This window comes from Psittacula echo (genome assembly GCF_963264785.1).
Source record: "Psittacula echo genome assembly, chromosome: 2".
NCBI lineage: Eukaryota > Metazoa > Chordata > Aves > Psittaciformes > Psittacidae > Psittacula > Psittacula echo.
In genome coordinates, this window is record NC_137737.1 from 60,279,668 (window position 1) to 60,299,413 (window position 19,746).

The 19,746-nt window shown below is 42.8% G+C and overlaps 1 protein-coding gene across 3 annotated transcripts in view; it reads right to left on the reverse strand.

Annotated features, from left to right (window-relative positions):
* MAP4 (microtubule associated protein 4) overlaps positions 1 to 19,746 on the reverse strand; it is a 166,965-nt gene that overhangs the window by 64,827 nt on the left and 82,392 nt on the right. For all 3 annotated transcript variants that reach the window (XM_080611880.1, XM_080611881.1, XM_080611882.1), the window contains exon 5: positions 3,252 to 3,383. In XM_080611880.1, the coding sequence (XP_080468006.1) occupies positions 3,252 to 3,383 (132 nt within the window). The remainder of the gene's footprint in view (positions 1 to 3,251; positions 3,384 to 19,746) is intronic.

Below are 19,746 nucleotides of genomic sequence, written 5' to 3' on the forward strand. Positions count from 1 at the left end.
GTGAAACATTTGCCTCTTGGGTCCAACCACAATCTCCCTGGGAGTAACTTATGCTCATCACCCTTCATCTTTTCCATGGGACTCCTTGTAAATAGGGAGTCTCTGTCTTCCTTGTAGCCACCCTTTAAATACTGATGACAAGGCAATGTTCCCAGCAAACACATTGAAGATGAAAGTTGAAAGGTGGGTGGGTGACAATGAACTGCCTGGATGGGCTATGGCAAGATCAGGCAATTCTCCGCACTTGCATTAAACAAGCCCTGAAAATAATGCTCTACTTCCCCAAAATTTGCAGCTTGTTTAGAATATTATGAAGCCAGACAAATGTGAAGAATCTAAGAATATTGTTTCTAGACAGCTGGAGGTAAGATCAACACAACATTTATGAAACTTTCTTTTCAGCTCACTTCCATAGACACTCATGTCCTTCCCTGTCAGAGACACAGCTCCTATTTGCCAATGACTATGGACTAATAAACGTGTTATTGTAGTTCATTTAAATAGGAACTCTTCATGTTTAGATATTTACGTGTAGTTACAGTAATAAGTCACGATCTACTTGTGATTAAGGGCCTTGCAGCACTTTCAAAACTTGCAAGTAATTAGATAATGTCAGTTTTATTAATTGCACATTACAGTAACAATTTTAAAACAAGATTTACTATAGGTACTGTATAAAATACATATGTACAGTTTTGCTCATAGCTGTTACTTCATAGTGTTAAGTCTCACTGCCAGATCCCAACACAGAATTGGGAATATAGAAGAGCAAAGTCTACAGCAGACTCAAATGCACTTGCAGATGCTCACAGAAGCGACAGTGCTGGCATTTCCCAGGTTTCTCACCAACGAATGAGAAACTACAGCAATGCCGGTCAGGAGACCAGTTAAACCATTGACCAAAGAATTCTCTCCTTGGGAGGGAAATCATAGAATGTTTTGGGTTGGAAAGGACCTTAAGATCATCCAGTTCCAACCCCCTTGCCATGGGCAGGGACACCTTCCACTAGACCAGGTTGCTCCAAGCCCCATCCAACCTGGCCTTGAACACTGCCAGGGATGGGGCAGCCACAGTTTCTCAAGGGAATCTGTGCCAGGGCCTCACCACACTCACAGGTAAGAGCTTCTTCTTGATATTCTTGATACGCCGGAGGGAAGGGATGCCATCCAGAGGGACCTTGACACGCTTGTGAGGTGGGCTGATGCCAACCTTACGAAGTTTAACCATGACAAGTGCAAGTCCTACACCTGGGTGAGAGCAATCCCAGGCACAGCTACAGGTTGGGCAAAGAAGAGATTCAGAGCAGCCCTGCAGAGGAGGACTTGGGGGTGTTGGTTGATGAGAAAATGAACATGAGCCGGCTGCAGTGTGCGCTCGCAGCCCAGAAAGCCAACCGTATCCTGGGCTGCATCAAAAGGAGCGTGACCAGCAGGTCGAAAGAGGTGATCCTGCCCCTCTACTCTGCTCTCATGAGACCACACTTGGAGTATTGTGTGCAGTTCTGGTGTCCTCAACATAAAAAAGACATGGAACTGTTGGAACAAGTCCAGAGGAGGGCCACGAGGATGATCAGGGGACTGGAGCACCTCCCGTATGAAGATAGGCTGAGAAAGTTGGGGCTGTTCAGCCTGGGGAAGAGAAGGCTGCATGGAGACCTCATAGCAGCCTTCCGGTATCTGAAGGGGACCTATAAGGGTGCTGGGGATGGACTACTCATTAGGGACTGTAGTGACAGGACAAGGGGTAATGGGTTAAAACTTACACAGGGGAAGTTTAGATTGGATATAAGGAAGAAATTCTTTACTGTTAGGGTGGTGAGGCACTGGAATGGGTTGCCCAGGGAGGTTGTGAGTGCTCCAGCCTTGGCGGTGTTCGAGGCCAGATTGGATGAGGCCTTGGGTGGCATGGTTTAGTGTGGGGTGTCCTTGCCCATGGCAGGGAGGTTGGAACTAGATGATCTTAAGGTCCTTTCCAACCCTAACTATTCTATGATTCTATGATTCTATATTTCATTAAACATCCTTTAAGTAGAATCTCTTGTTCATACAGCATCACGAAGAGCAGAATGGAGGAATCCTTTCACACTGAAGTATACCTGGCATACTTCTTGGTGCGCAAGATACTTCAAAGCCATGAAAACTAAGGAAATGTGGTTTCATGCAATAGATAATCCACAGATTCACATTATTCAGGCCAAAAGAATATTGGGTGATAGGCTAGGTATATAAATTGCTCCTAATCAACGAGTTTGTCATCTGGCTATTGAGCCATCAAATTCCCATTCTTCCATCTAACACAGCAAAGGGAGGGAAAAGCCCAATAACTGTGTTTTAGAAACTACTGGCTCTTTTGTTCCGGTTGTTCCATGAATCATTTCTTACCCTTGTAACAGTATATAATTTACCCACTGAATCTTTTAGCAGATATGAGATTCAGATAGCAAGAAAATAATTTAGTAAGCAGTTCTACATCACTCAAAAATATGTATTGAGAAAGTTTCATCCAGTTTCAGCCAGTAGCTTTCCCAGGATTGTTGCCTGTTAGTATGTGGGCAGCACATGCTTTTTTCGTACCTTCCAAGAGCTAGCAAGGAATTTTCCATAATCTGGTTCAAAATTGAGAGAAAACTGTGTGAAAGTCAGAATCATAGAATCATAGAATAGTTAGGGTTGGGTTGAAAAAAAGAGTTGTTGGGTGAAAGGGTATCTTTTTGCAGGGGCAAGTTACACAAGGTTCATTTAATTTTCAAGAGAGTCAGCAGCTACACGGGCTGCCTCTGGAACAGACCTACCTGCATTGCAGGCACAGGTACGTGACTGCAACCAGCATTGCTGAGAGCCAGGGAAGACCGGCTTTTGGCTGTCAACAATTCCGGTGAGGTTTGCACTGAAAGCCACAGTACTCCAGAGTGGTTAAACTGTGGGAGTCAACCAAAACCAGCTATTGCTGTGTGAGCCAAGACAGGGGAAACCTGCTCACCCACACTATGTGCTCCAACATGCTGGACTAGCAACTCCATTTTTAACCAGTTAGACTACACTCTAGGGCAAGTTAGGGGCTTGATGTGCGAAGTTCACCCTGGTGTTAAGATGTTAAGTATGTTAGGAAAACTGAGCAATGTATCTTAAAGAACACAGGCGTTAGTACAAGGCAAGAGAACAAAACCACCCTTAGGGATGGAGACTAGGACTCTATCATGTCACACAACTCAAAGTAACTGATGCTACAGAGTTAAGACTAAAAGTCATACCAGCCATCTCCATGGGTTTGAATACTGGCTGTGATTCAAAGCATAGGTCTCTGTCATTCACTGTCCAGGACTCGTTGCGATCAAGAAATTCTTTGTAAGACAGCTTTTCATCCATGTTCTCTCCTGGGAATACTGAAATCAGAGAAGAAAATGACACAGAACTAAAACATTTAAAATGGGTGATTGCATGATATGACATTCGGAGGCCAAAAGACAACATGAACACATTAACCAAACCGAAGACCACGAATATTCATTTTTTACTGCTTTGATCCAACTCTTCAAATATAAGAAAGAAAATAATGGGAATTTCTGCATCTTGATACACACGTAAGATCAAGAATGGACTCACATGTCAGAGTGCTGGCCTGTCTTCAGATGTTGGACTATTCACGCTAGTTCCTCACATTCATCTTTAGGGAGATTTTTAATTAATGAAAGAGCTAGAACAACACCGAGTGACTGAACTTGCGAGGCTGAGCAAAGTTTTCAGGTCTGTCAGTACGAAAACACTGATGGCAACTTGCTCATTGGGTCACAGTGGGAAGGAGGGAAACTAAAGCCCTCTCCTCTCTTCCCCATGCATTAACTTGTCCCTACCAAATCTGACCATAGTTACAAAAGTATTAGCACCACCACACAGACACACAGTACACACAGGCTGGTGTCCTCTCTATTTTACTAGGAAGACAAATCATTTAAGTGAGTCATTTTTCTCTAAATACCTCAGAGACCTTTATTTTTATATCTCTGTATTTCACACTTGAGCCTAATCTTCCCTCAGTTTACACTAAAGACAGTTCTCTAAACACATCAAAACATCAAAGCCTGATGGTTTATATCCGACCAAGGAAAACTTTCATCTTTTTTTGCTCTCCCATTTTAAAAACAACTGCACTGAGAATAACAGCCTTCAGCAATTTGAGATGCTGATGATTTGAGTCAAGTATTTTATTACTGCAGCCTTGATAGGCACCATGCACAGCTTACAAATGTCCCACAGAAAAATGCGGGGAAATAAAGAAGAAATTAGTCTACCTAAAAGTATTTAAATGAGGTTTGTCACAAAAAACATCCAAAATATGCAGATCATGCATATTTTCCGTTTCCCAAAGTCCTTACAAGCAGTTTGAAGATGTTTTGAAAATCAAAGCAAAGAAAGCTCAGTTGTGAGCAGAGACACTCTCCAGAAGCAACACTAAAACACACCATGGGGTCTCCTCTTCCTCACCTTCTGTGACTGGTTTTGATTTTTTTTTAGTTGGAACTTGATGGGCTTTAAGGTTCCTTCCAATATAAAACATTCTACAATTCTATTTTAAAGACTTCAGCTTTTTTTTTTTTCCTCTTGTTGAAACAACCACTTGTTGAAGCAAAAGTAGCAGCTAATGATAATGGCCAGGAAGGGAAAAAGCCACTAAGGAATAAATCCAGTTCTTGTAAATAAGAGCTGTATCAGTACATACAGCACATGAAAGCTAAGCTACAACTGAGCTAGTGCTTGTGAGGTTTGATTTATACCTCAAATTAACACTCCAGGAATTCCTGAACTTCAGCTGGGTCGATAGTGTCCACCCTATTGTAGTTCCCTCATAGTCTCAGCTGTTACTGTAAAAAGCCTGGTCCTTTCAGCTTTCAAAGACATTTCCAGACCCCGCAGTTGTACAAAAGAAACAAAAACACAGAAACAGAGTCATGGAATGGTTTGGGTCAGAAGGGACCTTAAGGACCATCCTGTTCCAATCCCCTGCCATGGGCAGGGATGCCTTCCAGTAGACCAGGTTGCTGAAAGCCACATCCAGCCTGGCCTTGAACACCGCCAGGGATGGGGCAACCACAGTTTCTTGGGGCAACCTAAGTCCTAAAGTTTTCAAATATGACAAACATCGTGGAAAGCTCAAAGCAAATACCCAGACTGATGACTTTTGACATTAATTTTCATTTTAAGGAGACAGAAGAGTTGATGAATTCAGGTCTCCAATTGACAACATTGTACTTTCAAACTGATTTCCAGTTCCTTCTGGAAAGAAATGTAGCAAAAAAAAAAAAAAAAAAAAAAAATTACAGTCTCTCCTTCTCTTACCCCCTAACACAATATGCTACACTCTCTTGTCAATACATCTCTATGTTTTCAATACTTTCACCTTCACTCAGGCTAACAATACTACTCACAAGACTGGAGCTCAGACAAGGAAACTGATGGTGTGCCTCAGAAGATATCCCTGAAGAAGACCCTTAATTCAGTGCAATACTGCAGTTAATACATGCAAAACCAGTGCTAATGCACAGAAGGAACAGAATGCTGGTATTTAAAGGCAACAACCACTGCCTCTTCCAGGAGGCTGAGGTACCAGCTAGTCGCAAACAGAGAATTCACAGCAAGGTGGAACAGAAATTCAGAGAGACTGTAACAATTCTAATAATGAAGTGACTGGGAAAGAAGAGAGATGGGTTTTCTGGGGTGGTGGCTTCTTCTGTTTGTTTATTTGTTTTACATCACAAAAATAATTAAACAATACTAGAACAAATCAATTGGTGATTACAGTAACCTGATCAGAGATTTTGTTCTTAGAAGAATAGAAAGGGATTCAATGAAGTTAGAAACACATGAAAACCTCCAATTATTACTTAAATACTATTTGTCATAATTAATGCCTGGAGCTCAATGCCATACAGTGTCACCGGCGGCTAAAACTTGACGAAGTCAGGGGCATGTGACTGTCTGAATACTCCTGTTTTGAGTCATCACCAGCAGTACACTTTAGCAGGGACTTCACAGATAATCCCCAGGAAAGGCAGAAGAATTAACGAGCTTTAACTCCTGTGGAGGCATTACATGAACTGCAGCATAGCAGGAGGGATAGGGGACACCCTTTAAATACCAGGTCAGTATTTAAAGGGTGGCTACAAAGATGACAGAGACTCCCTTTTTACAAAGAGTGCCATGGAAAAGATGTGGAGTGATGGGCACAAGTTACTCACAGGGAGATTCTGGTTGGACCCAAGAGGAAAGGTTTTCACAATAAGAACAACCAGCCACTGGCATAATCTCCCCGTGAAAGTGGTGGACTCCCCAATGTTGGACACTGTTACATTGGGCTGGGTACGGTGCTGAGCCATCTAGTGTAGGTCATGCTTTGCATAGAAAGGTTGGACCAGATGACCCTTGCAGTCTCTTCCAACCTGAAATTCTAGGGTTCTATAAAAGAACTAGGTCAGTGTTTCTCTACCCTAAATTCAGAGGGAGGCAGAGATGGTGTCGGCAGTTTTCAGTTAACATCAGCTTATTTCCTTTGGCAGGTGGCAGGCCACAGCTCTCCTTGCCCACACTGGCCTCTCAACTAGGCATGGAACCACTGCCTTTCCTGAGCTGACAACAGGCAGCCAGCAGCTCATTCTCCTGCTCCATCCCCAGCCCCACGCAAGTGGAGGTGTTTTCAGCTCCTAATCTGAGCTGAACATGGATGTCCCAGGTTTGCCCCACTTCCAAGAGGGCTGGGAAATGTTGTAGCAGACGTGCCGTGCTGCAGATGCAATGAGCAAAAAGGAACTGAATCTTCAAAGGGAAACGAAACAGACTATTCACAACACTGCTCGTGGCACCAGCATTTGAGCTTGGGTGTCCCACAAGGAACACACTGGAAAGAATGAGTAACACTGGAAACATGGTTTTTTTCTACTGAAATTCAAAATATAGATAACGCTGCCTACCAGATGCAGGTTGAGTGCTGACACACCATGCCAAGATTGGCACTACAGGAAGTGATGCTATGCTCTAACAGAGGTTCATGAGTTCGTATCCAGATTCTGATCCAACCAAATAGAAATAAATGCATTTATTTTTTACCCTTATGCACAGTCTGATTTCCCATTCTCTCACCCTCAAGAGTATTATTCTAGTAAAATAATATCTTCTACTACTTTGCTTCTGTGTAAACACCACAGAGAAAGCATTGAAGAACTGCTTCTGAACAAATCCCATTTTTGACCATCAGAGGAGTTATTCCTGTCTCTTGTGCTACAGTCCTGCAGATGCTACAAGCATCCTAAAGCAGTGCTGATTTGGCAAGCAGATGCCGCTCTTCTGCCAGTGGCTTTTAGCCATTACTCTGCTAAATGCCTACATTTAATATGGTTGACTTCAGCAGAGAGGATACAGAAGCTTCCCAGGCCAAGCTTTACAACAGCTCTGCTATCTTTTCAAAGGAGGAGGTACAAGGGTGTGCAGGAAGCAAGCAGGAAAGGTGACGTGTGAAGGCAATAACTCCCTTGCATTCAGAAGAACAACCAACCTAAGCAATGCTGGCTGATCCTGGAGTCCGAGGGTAGCTTAAAGGCAGGAAATACTTTAATAAGACAGAGAATGATCATTTAGATTTGCAAAGTACTTTAAAGACAAAGTGTCACTACATGTGTCAAGAGACATTATTATTTAGGTAATAAGAAACATTGTTCAGCCTGGAGAAGGCTCTGAGGAGACCTTGGAGCAGCTTCCAGTGCCTAAAGCGGCCCGCAGGAAATCTGGAGAAGGGCTTCAGTCAAAGGCAGGTAGGGACAGGACAAGGAGGAATGGCTTTAAACTGACAGAGGGGAGATTTAGATGAGATCGAAGGAAGAAGTTCTTCCCTTTGAGGGTGGTGAGGCCCTGGCACAGGTTGCCCAGAGAAGCTGTTTGATGAAATCAAACTCCTGATGGGTTTCGGTATTTGCAAACCCTTAGTTCTAGCAAAAGCCCCCAAAGCCAGATGAAAGACTATTCAAAAGCAGTTGCGAATTGCCTCTGTCAAATCATTAGAAATAGAAACTAAAGACTTGCATGTTTTTCATACAATATTTTCATAACAGATGCGAATTAAAAAACGAAGCCCAAACCACTACTGCTTTCCAGCAGAAAAAGGGATGTCAGGAGGACTCCAGTTGGGTGCTGGAGGCAGCCAAGAGGCCAGTGGCCAGGTCAAGAGCAGGCACGAGGCTTCTGAGCCCAGGGCAGCTGCTCACCCCCTGCCTGCGACAAGCTGAGGCTGAGCTTCGCTATCCAAGTGCCAGTGACAATGCAAGCAGAGAACAAAGACTGGTGTATCAACAAACATGTTAGTACTAACTCCCCTGCTATTCCTGGTCAAAGTGTTTTTCAACATGACTTGCCATACAGCTATAAGGTGGATGCTTCCAGCTTATTTGTCATCCCCACCCCACCCCAATATTCAGTTTCTCCTCGTCCAAGCAAGCCCGATGGAACACAAGAAACAATCTCAGACCCAGGGTCCCAAGGACTGCAGAAAAAAAGATTTTTCCGTTCCAAACCCAGTTCTGCAGACTCCCAAAATACACTGCCTGCATGTGATCTACAAATGAAAGACATAAAAACAAACAAAAATGAGCACCCGAACTCTTAGGATGATCAGTTCAGAAAGTGCCTATTAATACATATGCACCAGATTATGCACTCAACACGAAATGTAATTCTGACAGATCCCACAAACCTGTAAAGTAATTTTAGTAGATACTAAAGCCTGATGATAATTTAAAGTCCATTTATGACTTGATAATAACTAATAAACCTGATTATAGCTATATAAGGACTACAGCTTCCAAAATCTTGCTTAAAGCAAAAAAAAAAAAAAAAAAAAAAAAAAAAAATAGTTAACAACATACTTACACAGCAAACTTGCTTCTGAAAGTAAAAATATGGATCCCATGCAAGTAGCACCTTCTCTGAACTGATCCCACAGAAAGTTCCAGAGAAAGACTGCAAAACATTTAGTAGGGCTGCTGACAGCGTTGGTTTGTTTGGTTTATCATCAGCTCTGCAAAGATCAGCACAGTCACATAAGCTAATCCATCCAAACCAGCACTTCTTGCCACCTTCAACACAGACACTTCCCACATGGGCTGCCTACTGTGCTCAGACCTCCAGAAGAAAAAGAAATCTGGACCCACTAACATGCAGGACATCATATAATGAATGTCCAGCCAGGAGCACTCTTAGCAGAGGATTACTGTGATAAAGCTTTTCGCTGCAGGAGATGCTAATCTTGATAGGTCACCGACCAGATCTCTAGCTAGAGGTTAAGCATCTTCAAAACTAATGAGTCTGCAGCCATGAGATGTTCCTGCCAGCACCAAGCCAAGCAAACAGAAAAAGAGAAGCTTAAGAGCTTCACTCCTGAGGCTGATCTTAAAGCTAATTTGCCCAGATTGCTGCATTGGTTCAGTATCTGAAGTGGCTGCCAAGTTTCTCTCACTGAAATCACCAACCTTGGACTGACGGTGTTACCAGCCATGCCCTACAATAAATTCTCTGCAATCTCAAAGGAAACACCACCTCTGCAAGGTATGGTCCAGTACTGCCTTTAAAAGGAATGTTAAGAAATACTGTTAGCAGGCTGAGGTTCAGTAACATGCCATGTTTTACATTCTGTGTGAGATTTTGAGCTGGTTTGGTCACACTTCGTGCCTGTGTAAGGCTCTGCTCTGCACAGCTGCACTCAGCAGGCAGTTTCTAACAGGAGCAACCTCTGATTCCCACATACAGGTTCATGAGGTATTTCCTTGCACATCCTCTTTGACAGATGTTAGGAAGAAGTTCTTCCCTGTGAGGGAGGTGAGGCCCTGGCATAGGTTGCCCAGAGAAGGTCAAGGGGCAGGTTGGACGGGGCTTGGAGCAACCTGGTCTAGTGGAAGGTGTCCCTGCCCATGGCTGGGGGTTGGAACTGAATGAGCTTTAAGGTTCCTTCCAACCCAAACCATTCTGTGACTCTACAATCTTATAATTTACACACACAGAGAGGCACTACCTTCAATATGTCAATCCAGCAGTGTTAGACAGGATGGGATGATGTGTGCAATATCAGGTGAAAAACCTGACCAACAGCCAAGACATTCTGGGTTCTTATCTTTTCCTGGCTTAGGACTTTGATGCACTACTTGGGGAAAGGGATACAAAAACCTTACCTTTAATATTACACAGAACCTCTCCAAAGATGCTCAGCACTCCCTGCATGCATGCTGACTTCAGTGTCAACTACAAGTACCAAGCAGGACTATCTCCTTAATATTTTACTACCAACTTCATTATTTCACAGAATATTGTCTAGTTCAGTTCAGAGTGAAAGGTCTTAAAATCACTGTAAATAAGTTCTTCAGACACGCTCCACTAATACCCAAAATCTAAGGGATATACATGACTACACAGAAAAGGATGTGACCAACCCACCAAAGTTCATACACTTTTATCCAGAAGAGCTCAAGATTAAAAGAAGATTTTGCATTTAGTAAGTATATAGAGCACAAAGTGGCAGCCTTGATGGAGAATTTATCCAGACTAGAGCTGTCAAACTGGTTACATTCTGCCTAGTGACTTTCCTCTTGTCAAACTGAAATACACACAACTCCATTTAAACTTTCTTTTTCTACATAATAAAAATCTGAGGGAACTTGAACACTGGACAAATTACCCAGAGAGGTTGTACAGTCTCCATCCTTGGAGATAAAACACAACTGGATGGAGCCTGAGATGCTGCCTCTGGTCTCCCTCCTTTGAGCAAGGGTGTTGAGATTCAAGGCATTGGAAGTCTCTTCCAGCCTCCTAACCCTTTGCAGGCACTTCAGATATTGCTTTTGGAGAAAAATATTTCTGTCCTTGCAGAAGACAAATGCTTAGCTACCAGGAACTAGTGCTGAAATCAAATCTGGCTGAGATTACTCAAAATACTGTAATTTACTGCAACACGAAGCAATTTCAAATCCACCACTGAGTTGGATGGGAAGAAGAAAATCAGGAATTTGTTACAGGTCCTCAAGAAACCATAGGGCATTTCGGATGGTGCTGACAATTCAAGAAGCACTTTATTGCTTTCCTTCTAAAATCCCATGCTGTTATATAATCCAGAATGCTAAAAAAGCTCTGTGGGTACAACTGTCAGAACTAGTATCTCCCAACTTAAAAGATGCAAAGTCAGTAACTTTAAAGTTCAACACAAGTTCACATTTTGCCTTAAAAAAACCCGAATTTGCAAGAAGAAATTGTTTATTGTATGGCTTTTTTTCCTTATTTATTCCTCCTAAAGAGACATTTCTTCAGCAGTGACTCCTTCATGATAAATTGGAAGAAGAACCAGAGAGATGCATGGGAAGCACACCTCCCACCCTCAGCTCTAATTGCTCTACAAGCAACATTTGTCCTCATGCTCCAGCTTCCCACTGGGAATGGCAGATGCTCGGAAGTGAGTAATCTCACTCCTGATGTTAGCACATCTCAGAGGTTATTAGAGAAGTCTCACAGATAGCTGACAATGCTCCAGACTGCTGTGCAGGGCATCTTCCACCAGATATGCTTCAGATTCCTCCATCTTGACATTTTTTAATAACAAAGGCACTTGACATCTTATTTTTAAACAAAAGACTCTCTAAAGACTTATTTCCACAGCGTTGCCATAGGCACGTACAAACAAAATAGCTCTACCCAGGAGAGCTTCTTTTACCTGCTCAGAGTAACGTTTTATGGGCAGCTGTTCAGGGAATTAATTAATTTTCTGCAGGAAGATGAGGAATGTTGCCTGTGTTTCCAGGCATTTTAAAAACAAGCACTTGAAGCACGGTTGAATATTTTTACTTTTTGCTATTCTTAGGCTTTTTGTTTGTGTTCTCTTAACTGAGATTTTTGAGATACAAGAAATACAACTAAGACAGTTTTATTGTTTCACTCAGGGTTCCTTCCTAAAAGTGAAGGCCTTCTGCTGAAGCTGAAGGCCTATCCTTGATAGAGAATATTTCAATCCAAAGCCACGCAAAAAATCCCACAAACCTATTTAATGGGCCCAACACAAGATGCAGACAACATAAAAGAATATCTCTATGTATAGAAACCCTAAAGGAATAACACCGAGACTGACTCAAATAAATCGCACCCTCATTCCATGAGGAATGGCCATGGATCCAGCCTCTCAAAGAACGTACAAGAAGGTAGCTGAACACCTTGACCAGGCAGCCTTGCCTAAAATTGAAGTTGGAATAGTCAAATTCTGAGGTAAAAGACTCACAGTGTGGCAACTGCCAGCTCCTTATGGTGGGCATACAAGGCCTGTCCAAAACCCAGTCTGCTGGGACTGGAGGAAAGCCCAGAATATGCGAGGACCAGGGGTACAGTCTCACTCTCCATGCTGCCAGCCCAGCTAGAGCTCCTTGAGCACAGAAATCTCATGTTCCTGAGTATACAGGTCTGTGAGTGATTGCAGAATCATAGAATGGTTTGGGTTGGAAGGGACCTTAAAGCTCATCCAGTTCCAACCCCCTGCCATGGGCACAGACACCTTCCACCAGACCAGGTTGCTCCCCGTCCAACCTGGCCTTGAACACTGCCAGGGATGGGGCAGGCACAGCTCCTCTGGGCAACCTGTGCCAGGGCCTCACCACCCTCACAGGGAAGAACTTCTTCCTCAGATCTCATCTCAATCTCCCCTCTGTCAGGTCAAAGCCATTCTGCCTTGTCCCATCCCTACCTTCCCTTGTCAAAATCCCCACTCCAGATTTCTTGTGGGCCCCTTTGGGCACTGGAAGGATGAAAGGGAAGGTGATGAGAGAGTGATCGCAAGTAAAAAACGTTTTGTTTAAAATAAGTATCACCTGCCTTTCCAGAAAATCTCACACCAAGTTGTGTTGCTTTGATGTCCTACAAAAGCCTCCTGACTTCTAGGGCAATCTGGAAGCCGCCAGCACAGCACGGTGCTGCAATGCTGTACAAGGAAGGAAGCCCTGGAGAGGTTTTGTGGCAGACTACAGCCCTCAATAGGAAGAGTGTGCCCCTCATGCTGTCACCACAAGCCAGTGACACTGCAGTTTTGAGCTGTGACCCAGAGCACTGTCATCCCTCATTCTGAACAGGAAAAAGCTATTTCCCCTGAAAGGGCTGTTACCAAATTTAAACAGCTCTGTACTGTTTCAGGGTATGCCCCAGTTCAAAGGCGCATTATAACTTTTTACAGCAGGGGGAGAGGCTGGAGCAGCATCTCAGACGTGATGGCTGCACATGTCAAGAAGACTGACCGTGCTTCAGTAACCCAGGGTCAAAATAAGTGCACCATACTTCTCAAACTGAAGAGCTAAAGCAGCAGCAAGGAACCAGCATAAGGATTCATTTAGCAAAGGTCACTTGACCTTAATGCTCAAGTCTCTTAAACACGGATATACTGGAGGCACGAACTGCCACCCTGAGTGGAGTGAGGGCTTTGGTTTTAAAGGAAGACAGGTTTGGGAGTCCTCTGCCTCCAGGATAATTGAAGTAGTCTCTTGGACAGGGACACAGGTCTCCCCTAAACCTCTGGACATGTGGGGAGAAGAATGAGAAAACATTACCAAAGACATACCAGATTCTAGACACACAACCCCTCAGAAGTTCTGAAGAAGAGCAGGATTACAGATGCTATGCATGAACAGCTGGTAACATGCAAGTCCTAAACTCAAGACATGTGCTGCAAGGTACATCGTGGGTGTATGGTGTATTCCATGCTGGAGCAAGAGGCCCAAGAATAACCTGCAGCCCAGCTGAGATGATGGGCCAGTTCCTGGGACACGTTATAGGGGACCCCAAGCTACAGCCTGGATTGAGGCAAACAGCCACACAGGGTTCAGGACACCATAAACACAGAAGAGCAGCTAATGTGCAAGCTTCTGTCACTCTGCAGGTAGGACTGAGACTTTCAAAGCACCATGTCCCTTGCCCCTAAGGACATCCAAGAGCCAGAGAGTGGATCTGAAAATTTTAAATACCTGAGGTATAAAAAGACAGTGAAATTCTTCATGAAAATATTCCCTATATACCATCTGATGATGATTTGGTAACTTGTTTTGAGGAACTCCAGCCTCCTCTAAGCTTTATCCTTCTGCACTGCGACCAGATCACATTTACTCAAACTAGCATGAAAAATAAGCCCCCAAATTTCTCTTCAGGTAGACACCAAGTGCTTCTTTCAGACTACAAGAAAGCATAGCATAAGATTTATTCTTATCCCATACCTATGCCAGACGGAGTAACCAATTACTCTTCTCTTCATGAAAAGTGTTTTCTATTTGAGAAGTCTTTTCATGGGTCAATTAAACATCACACATTCCCCATGTCCCCAGACTGTCTTCCATTTGCCTGCTTGACAGACACTGGGCAGAGCTACCCAGCCACGTCGCCACCAAAAGCAACTGGAGCAGAATAACTGCCTCTACCTCCTCACACACAACACTCCTGTGAGGACAGGGCCATCGCTTTCCTGCACTGAGCTGCAATTTCAGTTGCGATCTGTTCCAGTCCCCAAGTTCTCTCCTGACAACCTGCAAGTGCTGAGTTCTTTCTTCAAATGTAATCACGGCCAGAGAGGAAAACAAAAATAAATAAAAGCACTTACTATTAAATGATCACAATCACCAAGTGTATTCCTTTAAAAGTCAGTATTTACAAACACAAACAACTACAAGAAGAAGGTCCATACACCAACATATATGAAGTTTCCAGCCAACAATGTGAAAGTGATCCACTAGTAAGTATTTTTGAAGACCTATTTCTCCAGCTAAGGGCACAAAACTGGCTGTCTCAGAATTCTGAGCAAGCAAATTACGTTAAGGGACCATCCTTACTCTCTGCACCCCATCTTACCTACACCTCATCTGCTACCTCATCAACCAAATGTGGCTTGAAAGGCTATTTCCAGAGCGCAGTGCATCCTCTTTATTACCTTGCTATTCTCTAGCTGCTTCTAGACCGTTTCATCACTTCATCATCATGATCAGAATGGTTTGGGTTGGAAAGGACCTCAAAGACCATCCAGTTCCAACCCCCTGCCATGGGCACAGACACCTTCCACTAGACCAGGTTGCTCCAAGCCCCGTCCAGTCTTGCCTTGAACACTCCCAGCGATGAGGCAGCCACAGCTTCTCTGGGCAACCTGTGCAAGGGCCTCACCACCCTCACAGGGAAAAACTTCTTCCTCAGATCTCATCTAAGTCTCCCTTATGTCAGTTTAACCCCATCCCCCCTTGCCCTGTCCCTACCTGCCCTTGTCAAAAGCCCCTCTCCAGATTTCTTGTCATCCCCTTTAGGCACTGGAAGCTGCTTTAACATCTCCTCTGAACCGTTCTCTTCTTCAGGCTGAACAAGCCCAGCTCTCTCAGCCTGTCTCCATAGCAGAGGTGCTCCAGCTCTCTGATAGTAAAAAACTGAATGAAAGGAGACAAGGGTCTGAATACTGCAGCTTTTTTTCATTTTGTCCTCCATCTCTATTTAATAGCTTTCTTTCTACCTAATAAACTAGAAAGCCCCTTTTTTTGACTCATGTACTTCACCAATGTAAATTACTATGTACCATAATCTGTGTATTTTTAAATCTCTCAAACTATAAGTCCTAGCTGTCATTTTTATTAGTTTCCTTCTTGTTCCCAGACTCTTTGAAAAACTCCTGACAGAGCCCAGTTAATAACAGTCTGACCATCATTCCTATCCATATGAACCATTTGCCTTCATTAGTATTTTAGTATTTCATCTTCCCAACAGAATTAACTACGGAGATCCCAGACTGCAAGAAGGAATTAAAATTCACTCCCTGCTGCTCATACCTTTACTTGCCGAAAAATAGTCAATTTATCATATTTACTTGCTTTTCACCTTATCTATATCTCCACTCAGCTCTTGAAAGTTAAAACATGCAACAGAGACAGCACCACCTCCCTCATTATGCCTTCTCCTAGTTATAAAAATCCAAACTATTTCTTTCAGATATTTCTAGATCATAAGCCAACACTTATCCCCAAAACCAGATGCCCAGAGCTGCTAGCGAGGAAGCCACTCAAGGGGGCTAAGAGTGTATTATAAATATGCATGGAGTCTGGGAACTCTGAAAACAATTTAATGTAATACTGCTCCACGTTCAACCACACTGTATTAGAAACCCCATCCCCAGATCTGTTAGTGTCTGATTGGTGCTTTGATTCAAAATGCTTCATTTCTTTTGACCTACATATTTTGGCACTTTCCCTGCTTGCTTTCCATGAGATGCAGAGAAACCATTCAGAAGTGACAATATATATTGTCACCCTTTAACCATATAAATACATATATATGTATATATATGTACACACACACACACGTATATATTTATCTTTTCTATTGCTTCCCAAATCCCATCTGTGGGTGCATCTCCACATAAGTCCCCATATGTTTGTTCTGCAGAATGAGATAGTGATAATGGAAATAAGTGCTTAAAAATAGAAAATTTCCCTTCAGCATTACAGTCATGTTTGTTTAATGCTGAGATTATAGCCCGTTTCTCAGCCTATGTTCACACACGTTGCAGTGACCTACTTTCCGCTTTTAAAATCCCACCGCAAAAGCGGCAAGCTCACATGAGGAATCAGAAGCAGTCAACAGAAGTCTATCTGCCACACTTGTAATATAGTTTTATGGCCATTAATTCCAGCTAGTGTCAAACTAATGACACAAAGGACATCAAAGCATGAAGCCATTTACATAATACTAGAAATATCTATAATTCTATTACTATTTATTCAGGAAGGTTCTGCTGAAAAAATGAGAAAAATGACATGCTGTCTCTGCTCTTTTGAAATCATTCTAATTTACAGCCTTGTAAAGAGCCAGACAGCTTTCTAGGAATTCTTTAATTCCTTACTACCGAGGAGTTTGCAGTGCTAAATAAGTCTTGCCAATACTATTTTCTCTCTGTAGAACTAACTGATAAATTACCTTTTTTCACACTGACAGGTCATTCGAGATTGAACATGGCCACCTGAGGGAAGCAGCTCACCTAAGAGGAAAGGCTGCTCCTGCTGGTATTTGCATGGGAGCTCCCACCTACCCCCCACAGACCCAAGACGTAAAAGAAAATAAATAAACTATTACTCAGATCTCTGGTCTAATGCTGAACTGTCTCACCTAGATGCATTTGACAGAGTCGGGTCTCAAGCCCAGAGCTAAAGCAGACAGGCTGACACTCCTACAATTTGACAATAAGTAGACCAGACGTTTCCAGGGTTATCAGAAGACTTTCAACGGCCTGCGAAGCTCCAGCCACAGTGAGAACGGCAGCAAATGCACTGCAGGGCATTTCTGCAGTCAAGGCAGACAAGTCTTCTGCTTTGCTTTCATTATAGGAAAAATACAACGGCCCACAGAAAGTCTGACCTTCAAACACATCTGGGTGAGTGCATCTAGAGGAGCTCGCATGTGCAAGACAGATGCAGAGGTGCAGTCGGTGTCTGCTGCACATCAACAGCTGACATGCTTGGAGCACCAACCAAAAGCACATCTGAAGGCTGAAAAAGTGTTGTACGTAGTTAGGTGGTAGGTTACTCCCAAGAGTATCAACAAGGAAAAAAAACCCTCAAATCTTACGGCTATAAATGCAAAATCTATACGTTTGGTTGGTACCAAACCGGGGGGGTACGGCTATAAATGCAAAATTTGAATTAACCACCAAGTACAAAGATGTACTTTGAGATATCTTGCTCTGGTTAAGTGTTCAGTGAAATTTAAGTGCTGCAACATTTTTATGAAGTAACCTTAGCAGGACTGTAGATACTACTGAGATGGAAAAGCAGCCCAAGTCTTAGCAATAATGGCATCCACAGAGCTCTGTTGACCTTCAACTGACCATAATCCTGAAGAGCAAATAGCAGTTTAAATAGTCCTGCAGTTACTCCTTCAACAAGCAGAACTGTTTTCAAGGCTAGCTTAGGTGCAAAGTGCTTTAATGAACAGCATAAAGAACAAGTAGTAAAAAAACTGGTATGACTCCTATGACCAGGTAGTCTATAAGCAACACAAACCCCACAACTGGTAGTTGAAACTGATAATCAGCTTATAAATATGTTTATTTTTAATTGAACGTCTGGCCATGAAAATCTTATCTTCCTCAACTCTCAGCTACTAAACCAGGTAACTCTACTATGGATTTTTCTACTATGGATTTAGTAGGATACAGAGTCACATTAAATTATCTGAAGCTTCACATCATATACAAACAAAAGTAGATTTTTCTCTATTGGTTGTTTTGGGGTTTTTTTAAGCAGCATCAGTCATTTTGGTCGTAAGACTGAGACACTGATGAGCTCCTAAAACCTTGCAAAACTGTTTCCATGTGAGTGACAGTTTGAAAGATAAGCCGTTCACATCACTGCAAACCAGGACAGTGTTAACGTAAGAGATGTAACAAAACAGAATTTCTAGACAAAGCATGGAAGACTTGACTTAGCTGAAAGCAAAGTATTTTTATCTGTAGCCAGGGGAAATGTTAGGGAAAACAGACACAAGGAAATGGCATAAAAGTAAATAAAGAATTGGCTAAGTGACAAGTGGCAATGCAATGTCAAAAGGGGCAATTATCTTCCTGGGAAGAACGCAACTAGTCATTAGAATTGCAAGATCAAGAATTCAGGATAACTCAGGCTTCACATCTTCATTTCTAATTATAGAAATTAGAAAGGTTCTGATGAAATGAAGTTAAAAGATAAAGTCAACAAACAGTGTTAGCATACCATCCACGAAATGTTCAGTAGTCTTCAATATCAGAATGGTCAACATGAGACAAAGTTTGACATTATTGTTATAATTTACTATGAAGGTGATGAGACACTGGCCAGGCTGCCCAGAGAACCTGTGGCTGCCCCATCCCTGGCAGTGTTCAAGGCCAGGTTGGATGGGGCTTGGAGCAACCTGGTCTAGTGGAAGGTGTCCCTGCCCATGGCTGGGGGTTGGAACTGGATGGTCTTTAAGTTCCCTTCCAATCCAAACCATTCTAGGATTCTACTATTATGAAATTCAAAGTCATGCAAGGGATCAAAACAACAAACTAAGAGGATTTATGCCATAAACATGGAGTTCGAAGAGAAACACAGGCTGAGCTTACTAATCAAACACAGACAGACTGACGTGTGTGATGAAGAGAAGAGAAGGCAGGAGTCCGACAGGCAAGGGATGTCTGTTAGAGAACAGGGTGCACAAACACCCTGTGAGACCACAGCAACACTTCTTCAGCAAAACACAACACGCAGCATTAATCAGCATCCCAACATAAAGAATAAAGAATGACAACTTAGGACTGGCAGATGGACAACAATATAAAAACTTCCTTGAATATCATGAAAAGACTAAGAGTTCAAGTGATTTAGCTCAGAAGAGCTCAGATTCTTCAAAATAAGTTTACTGGGGCAACTGTTCGGGAGGTTGAATTATTTCCTCAAACTTGACCACTTTTAGGCCCCTTCCAATCCAAACCACTGTAGAATTCTACGAAAGAAAGTTAGATGCTTGCTTTTGTCTTAACTGCATCCATGTGACACTCTCTAAAATACGCATCTGAAGGGACTGTATTTTTCTGTGGGTTCAACCAGTAAATGGAAATAAGTCTTTCAGCTCTTCACCATTACAATTCAGACTTGTCTACTCAATGGGTCTGAACATCCCCCCTCCCCCCCCCAATCTTATATAGCTTTACATTTA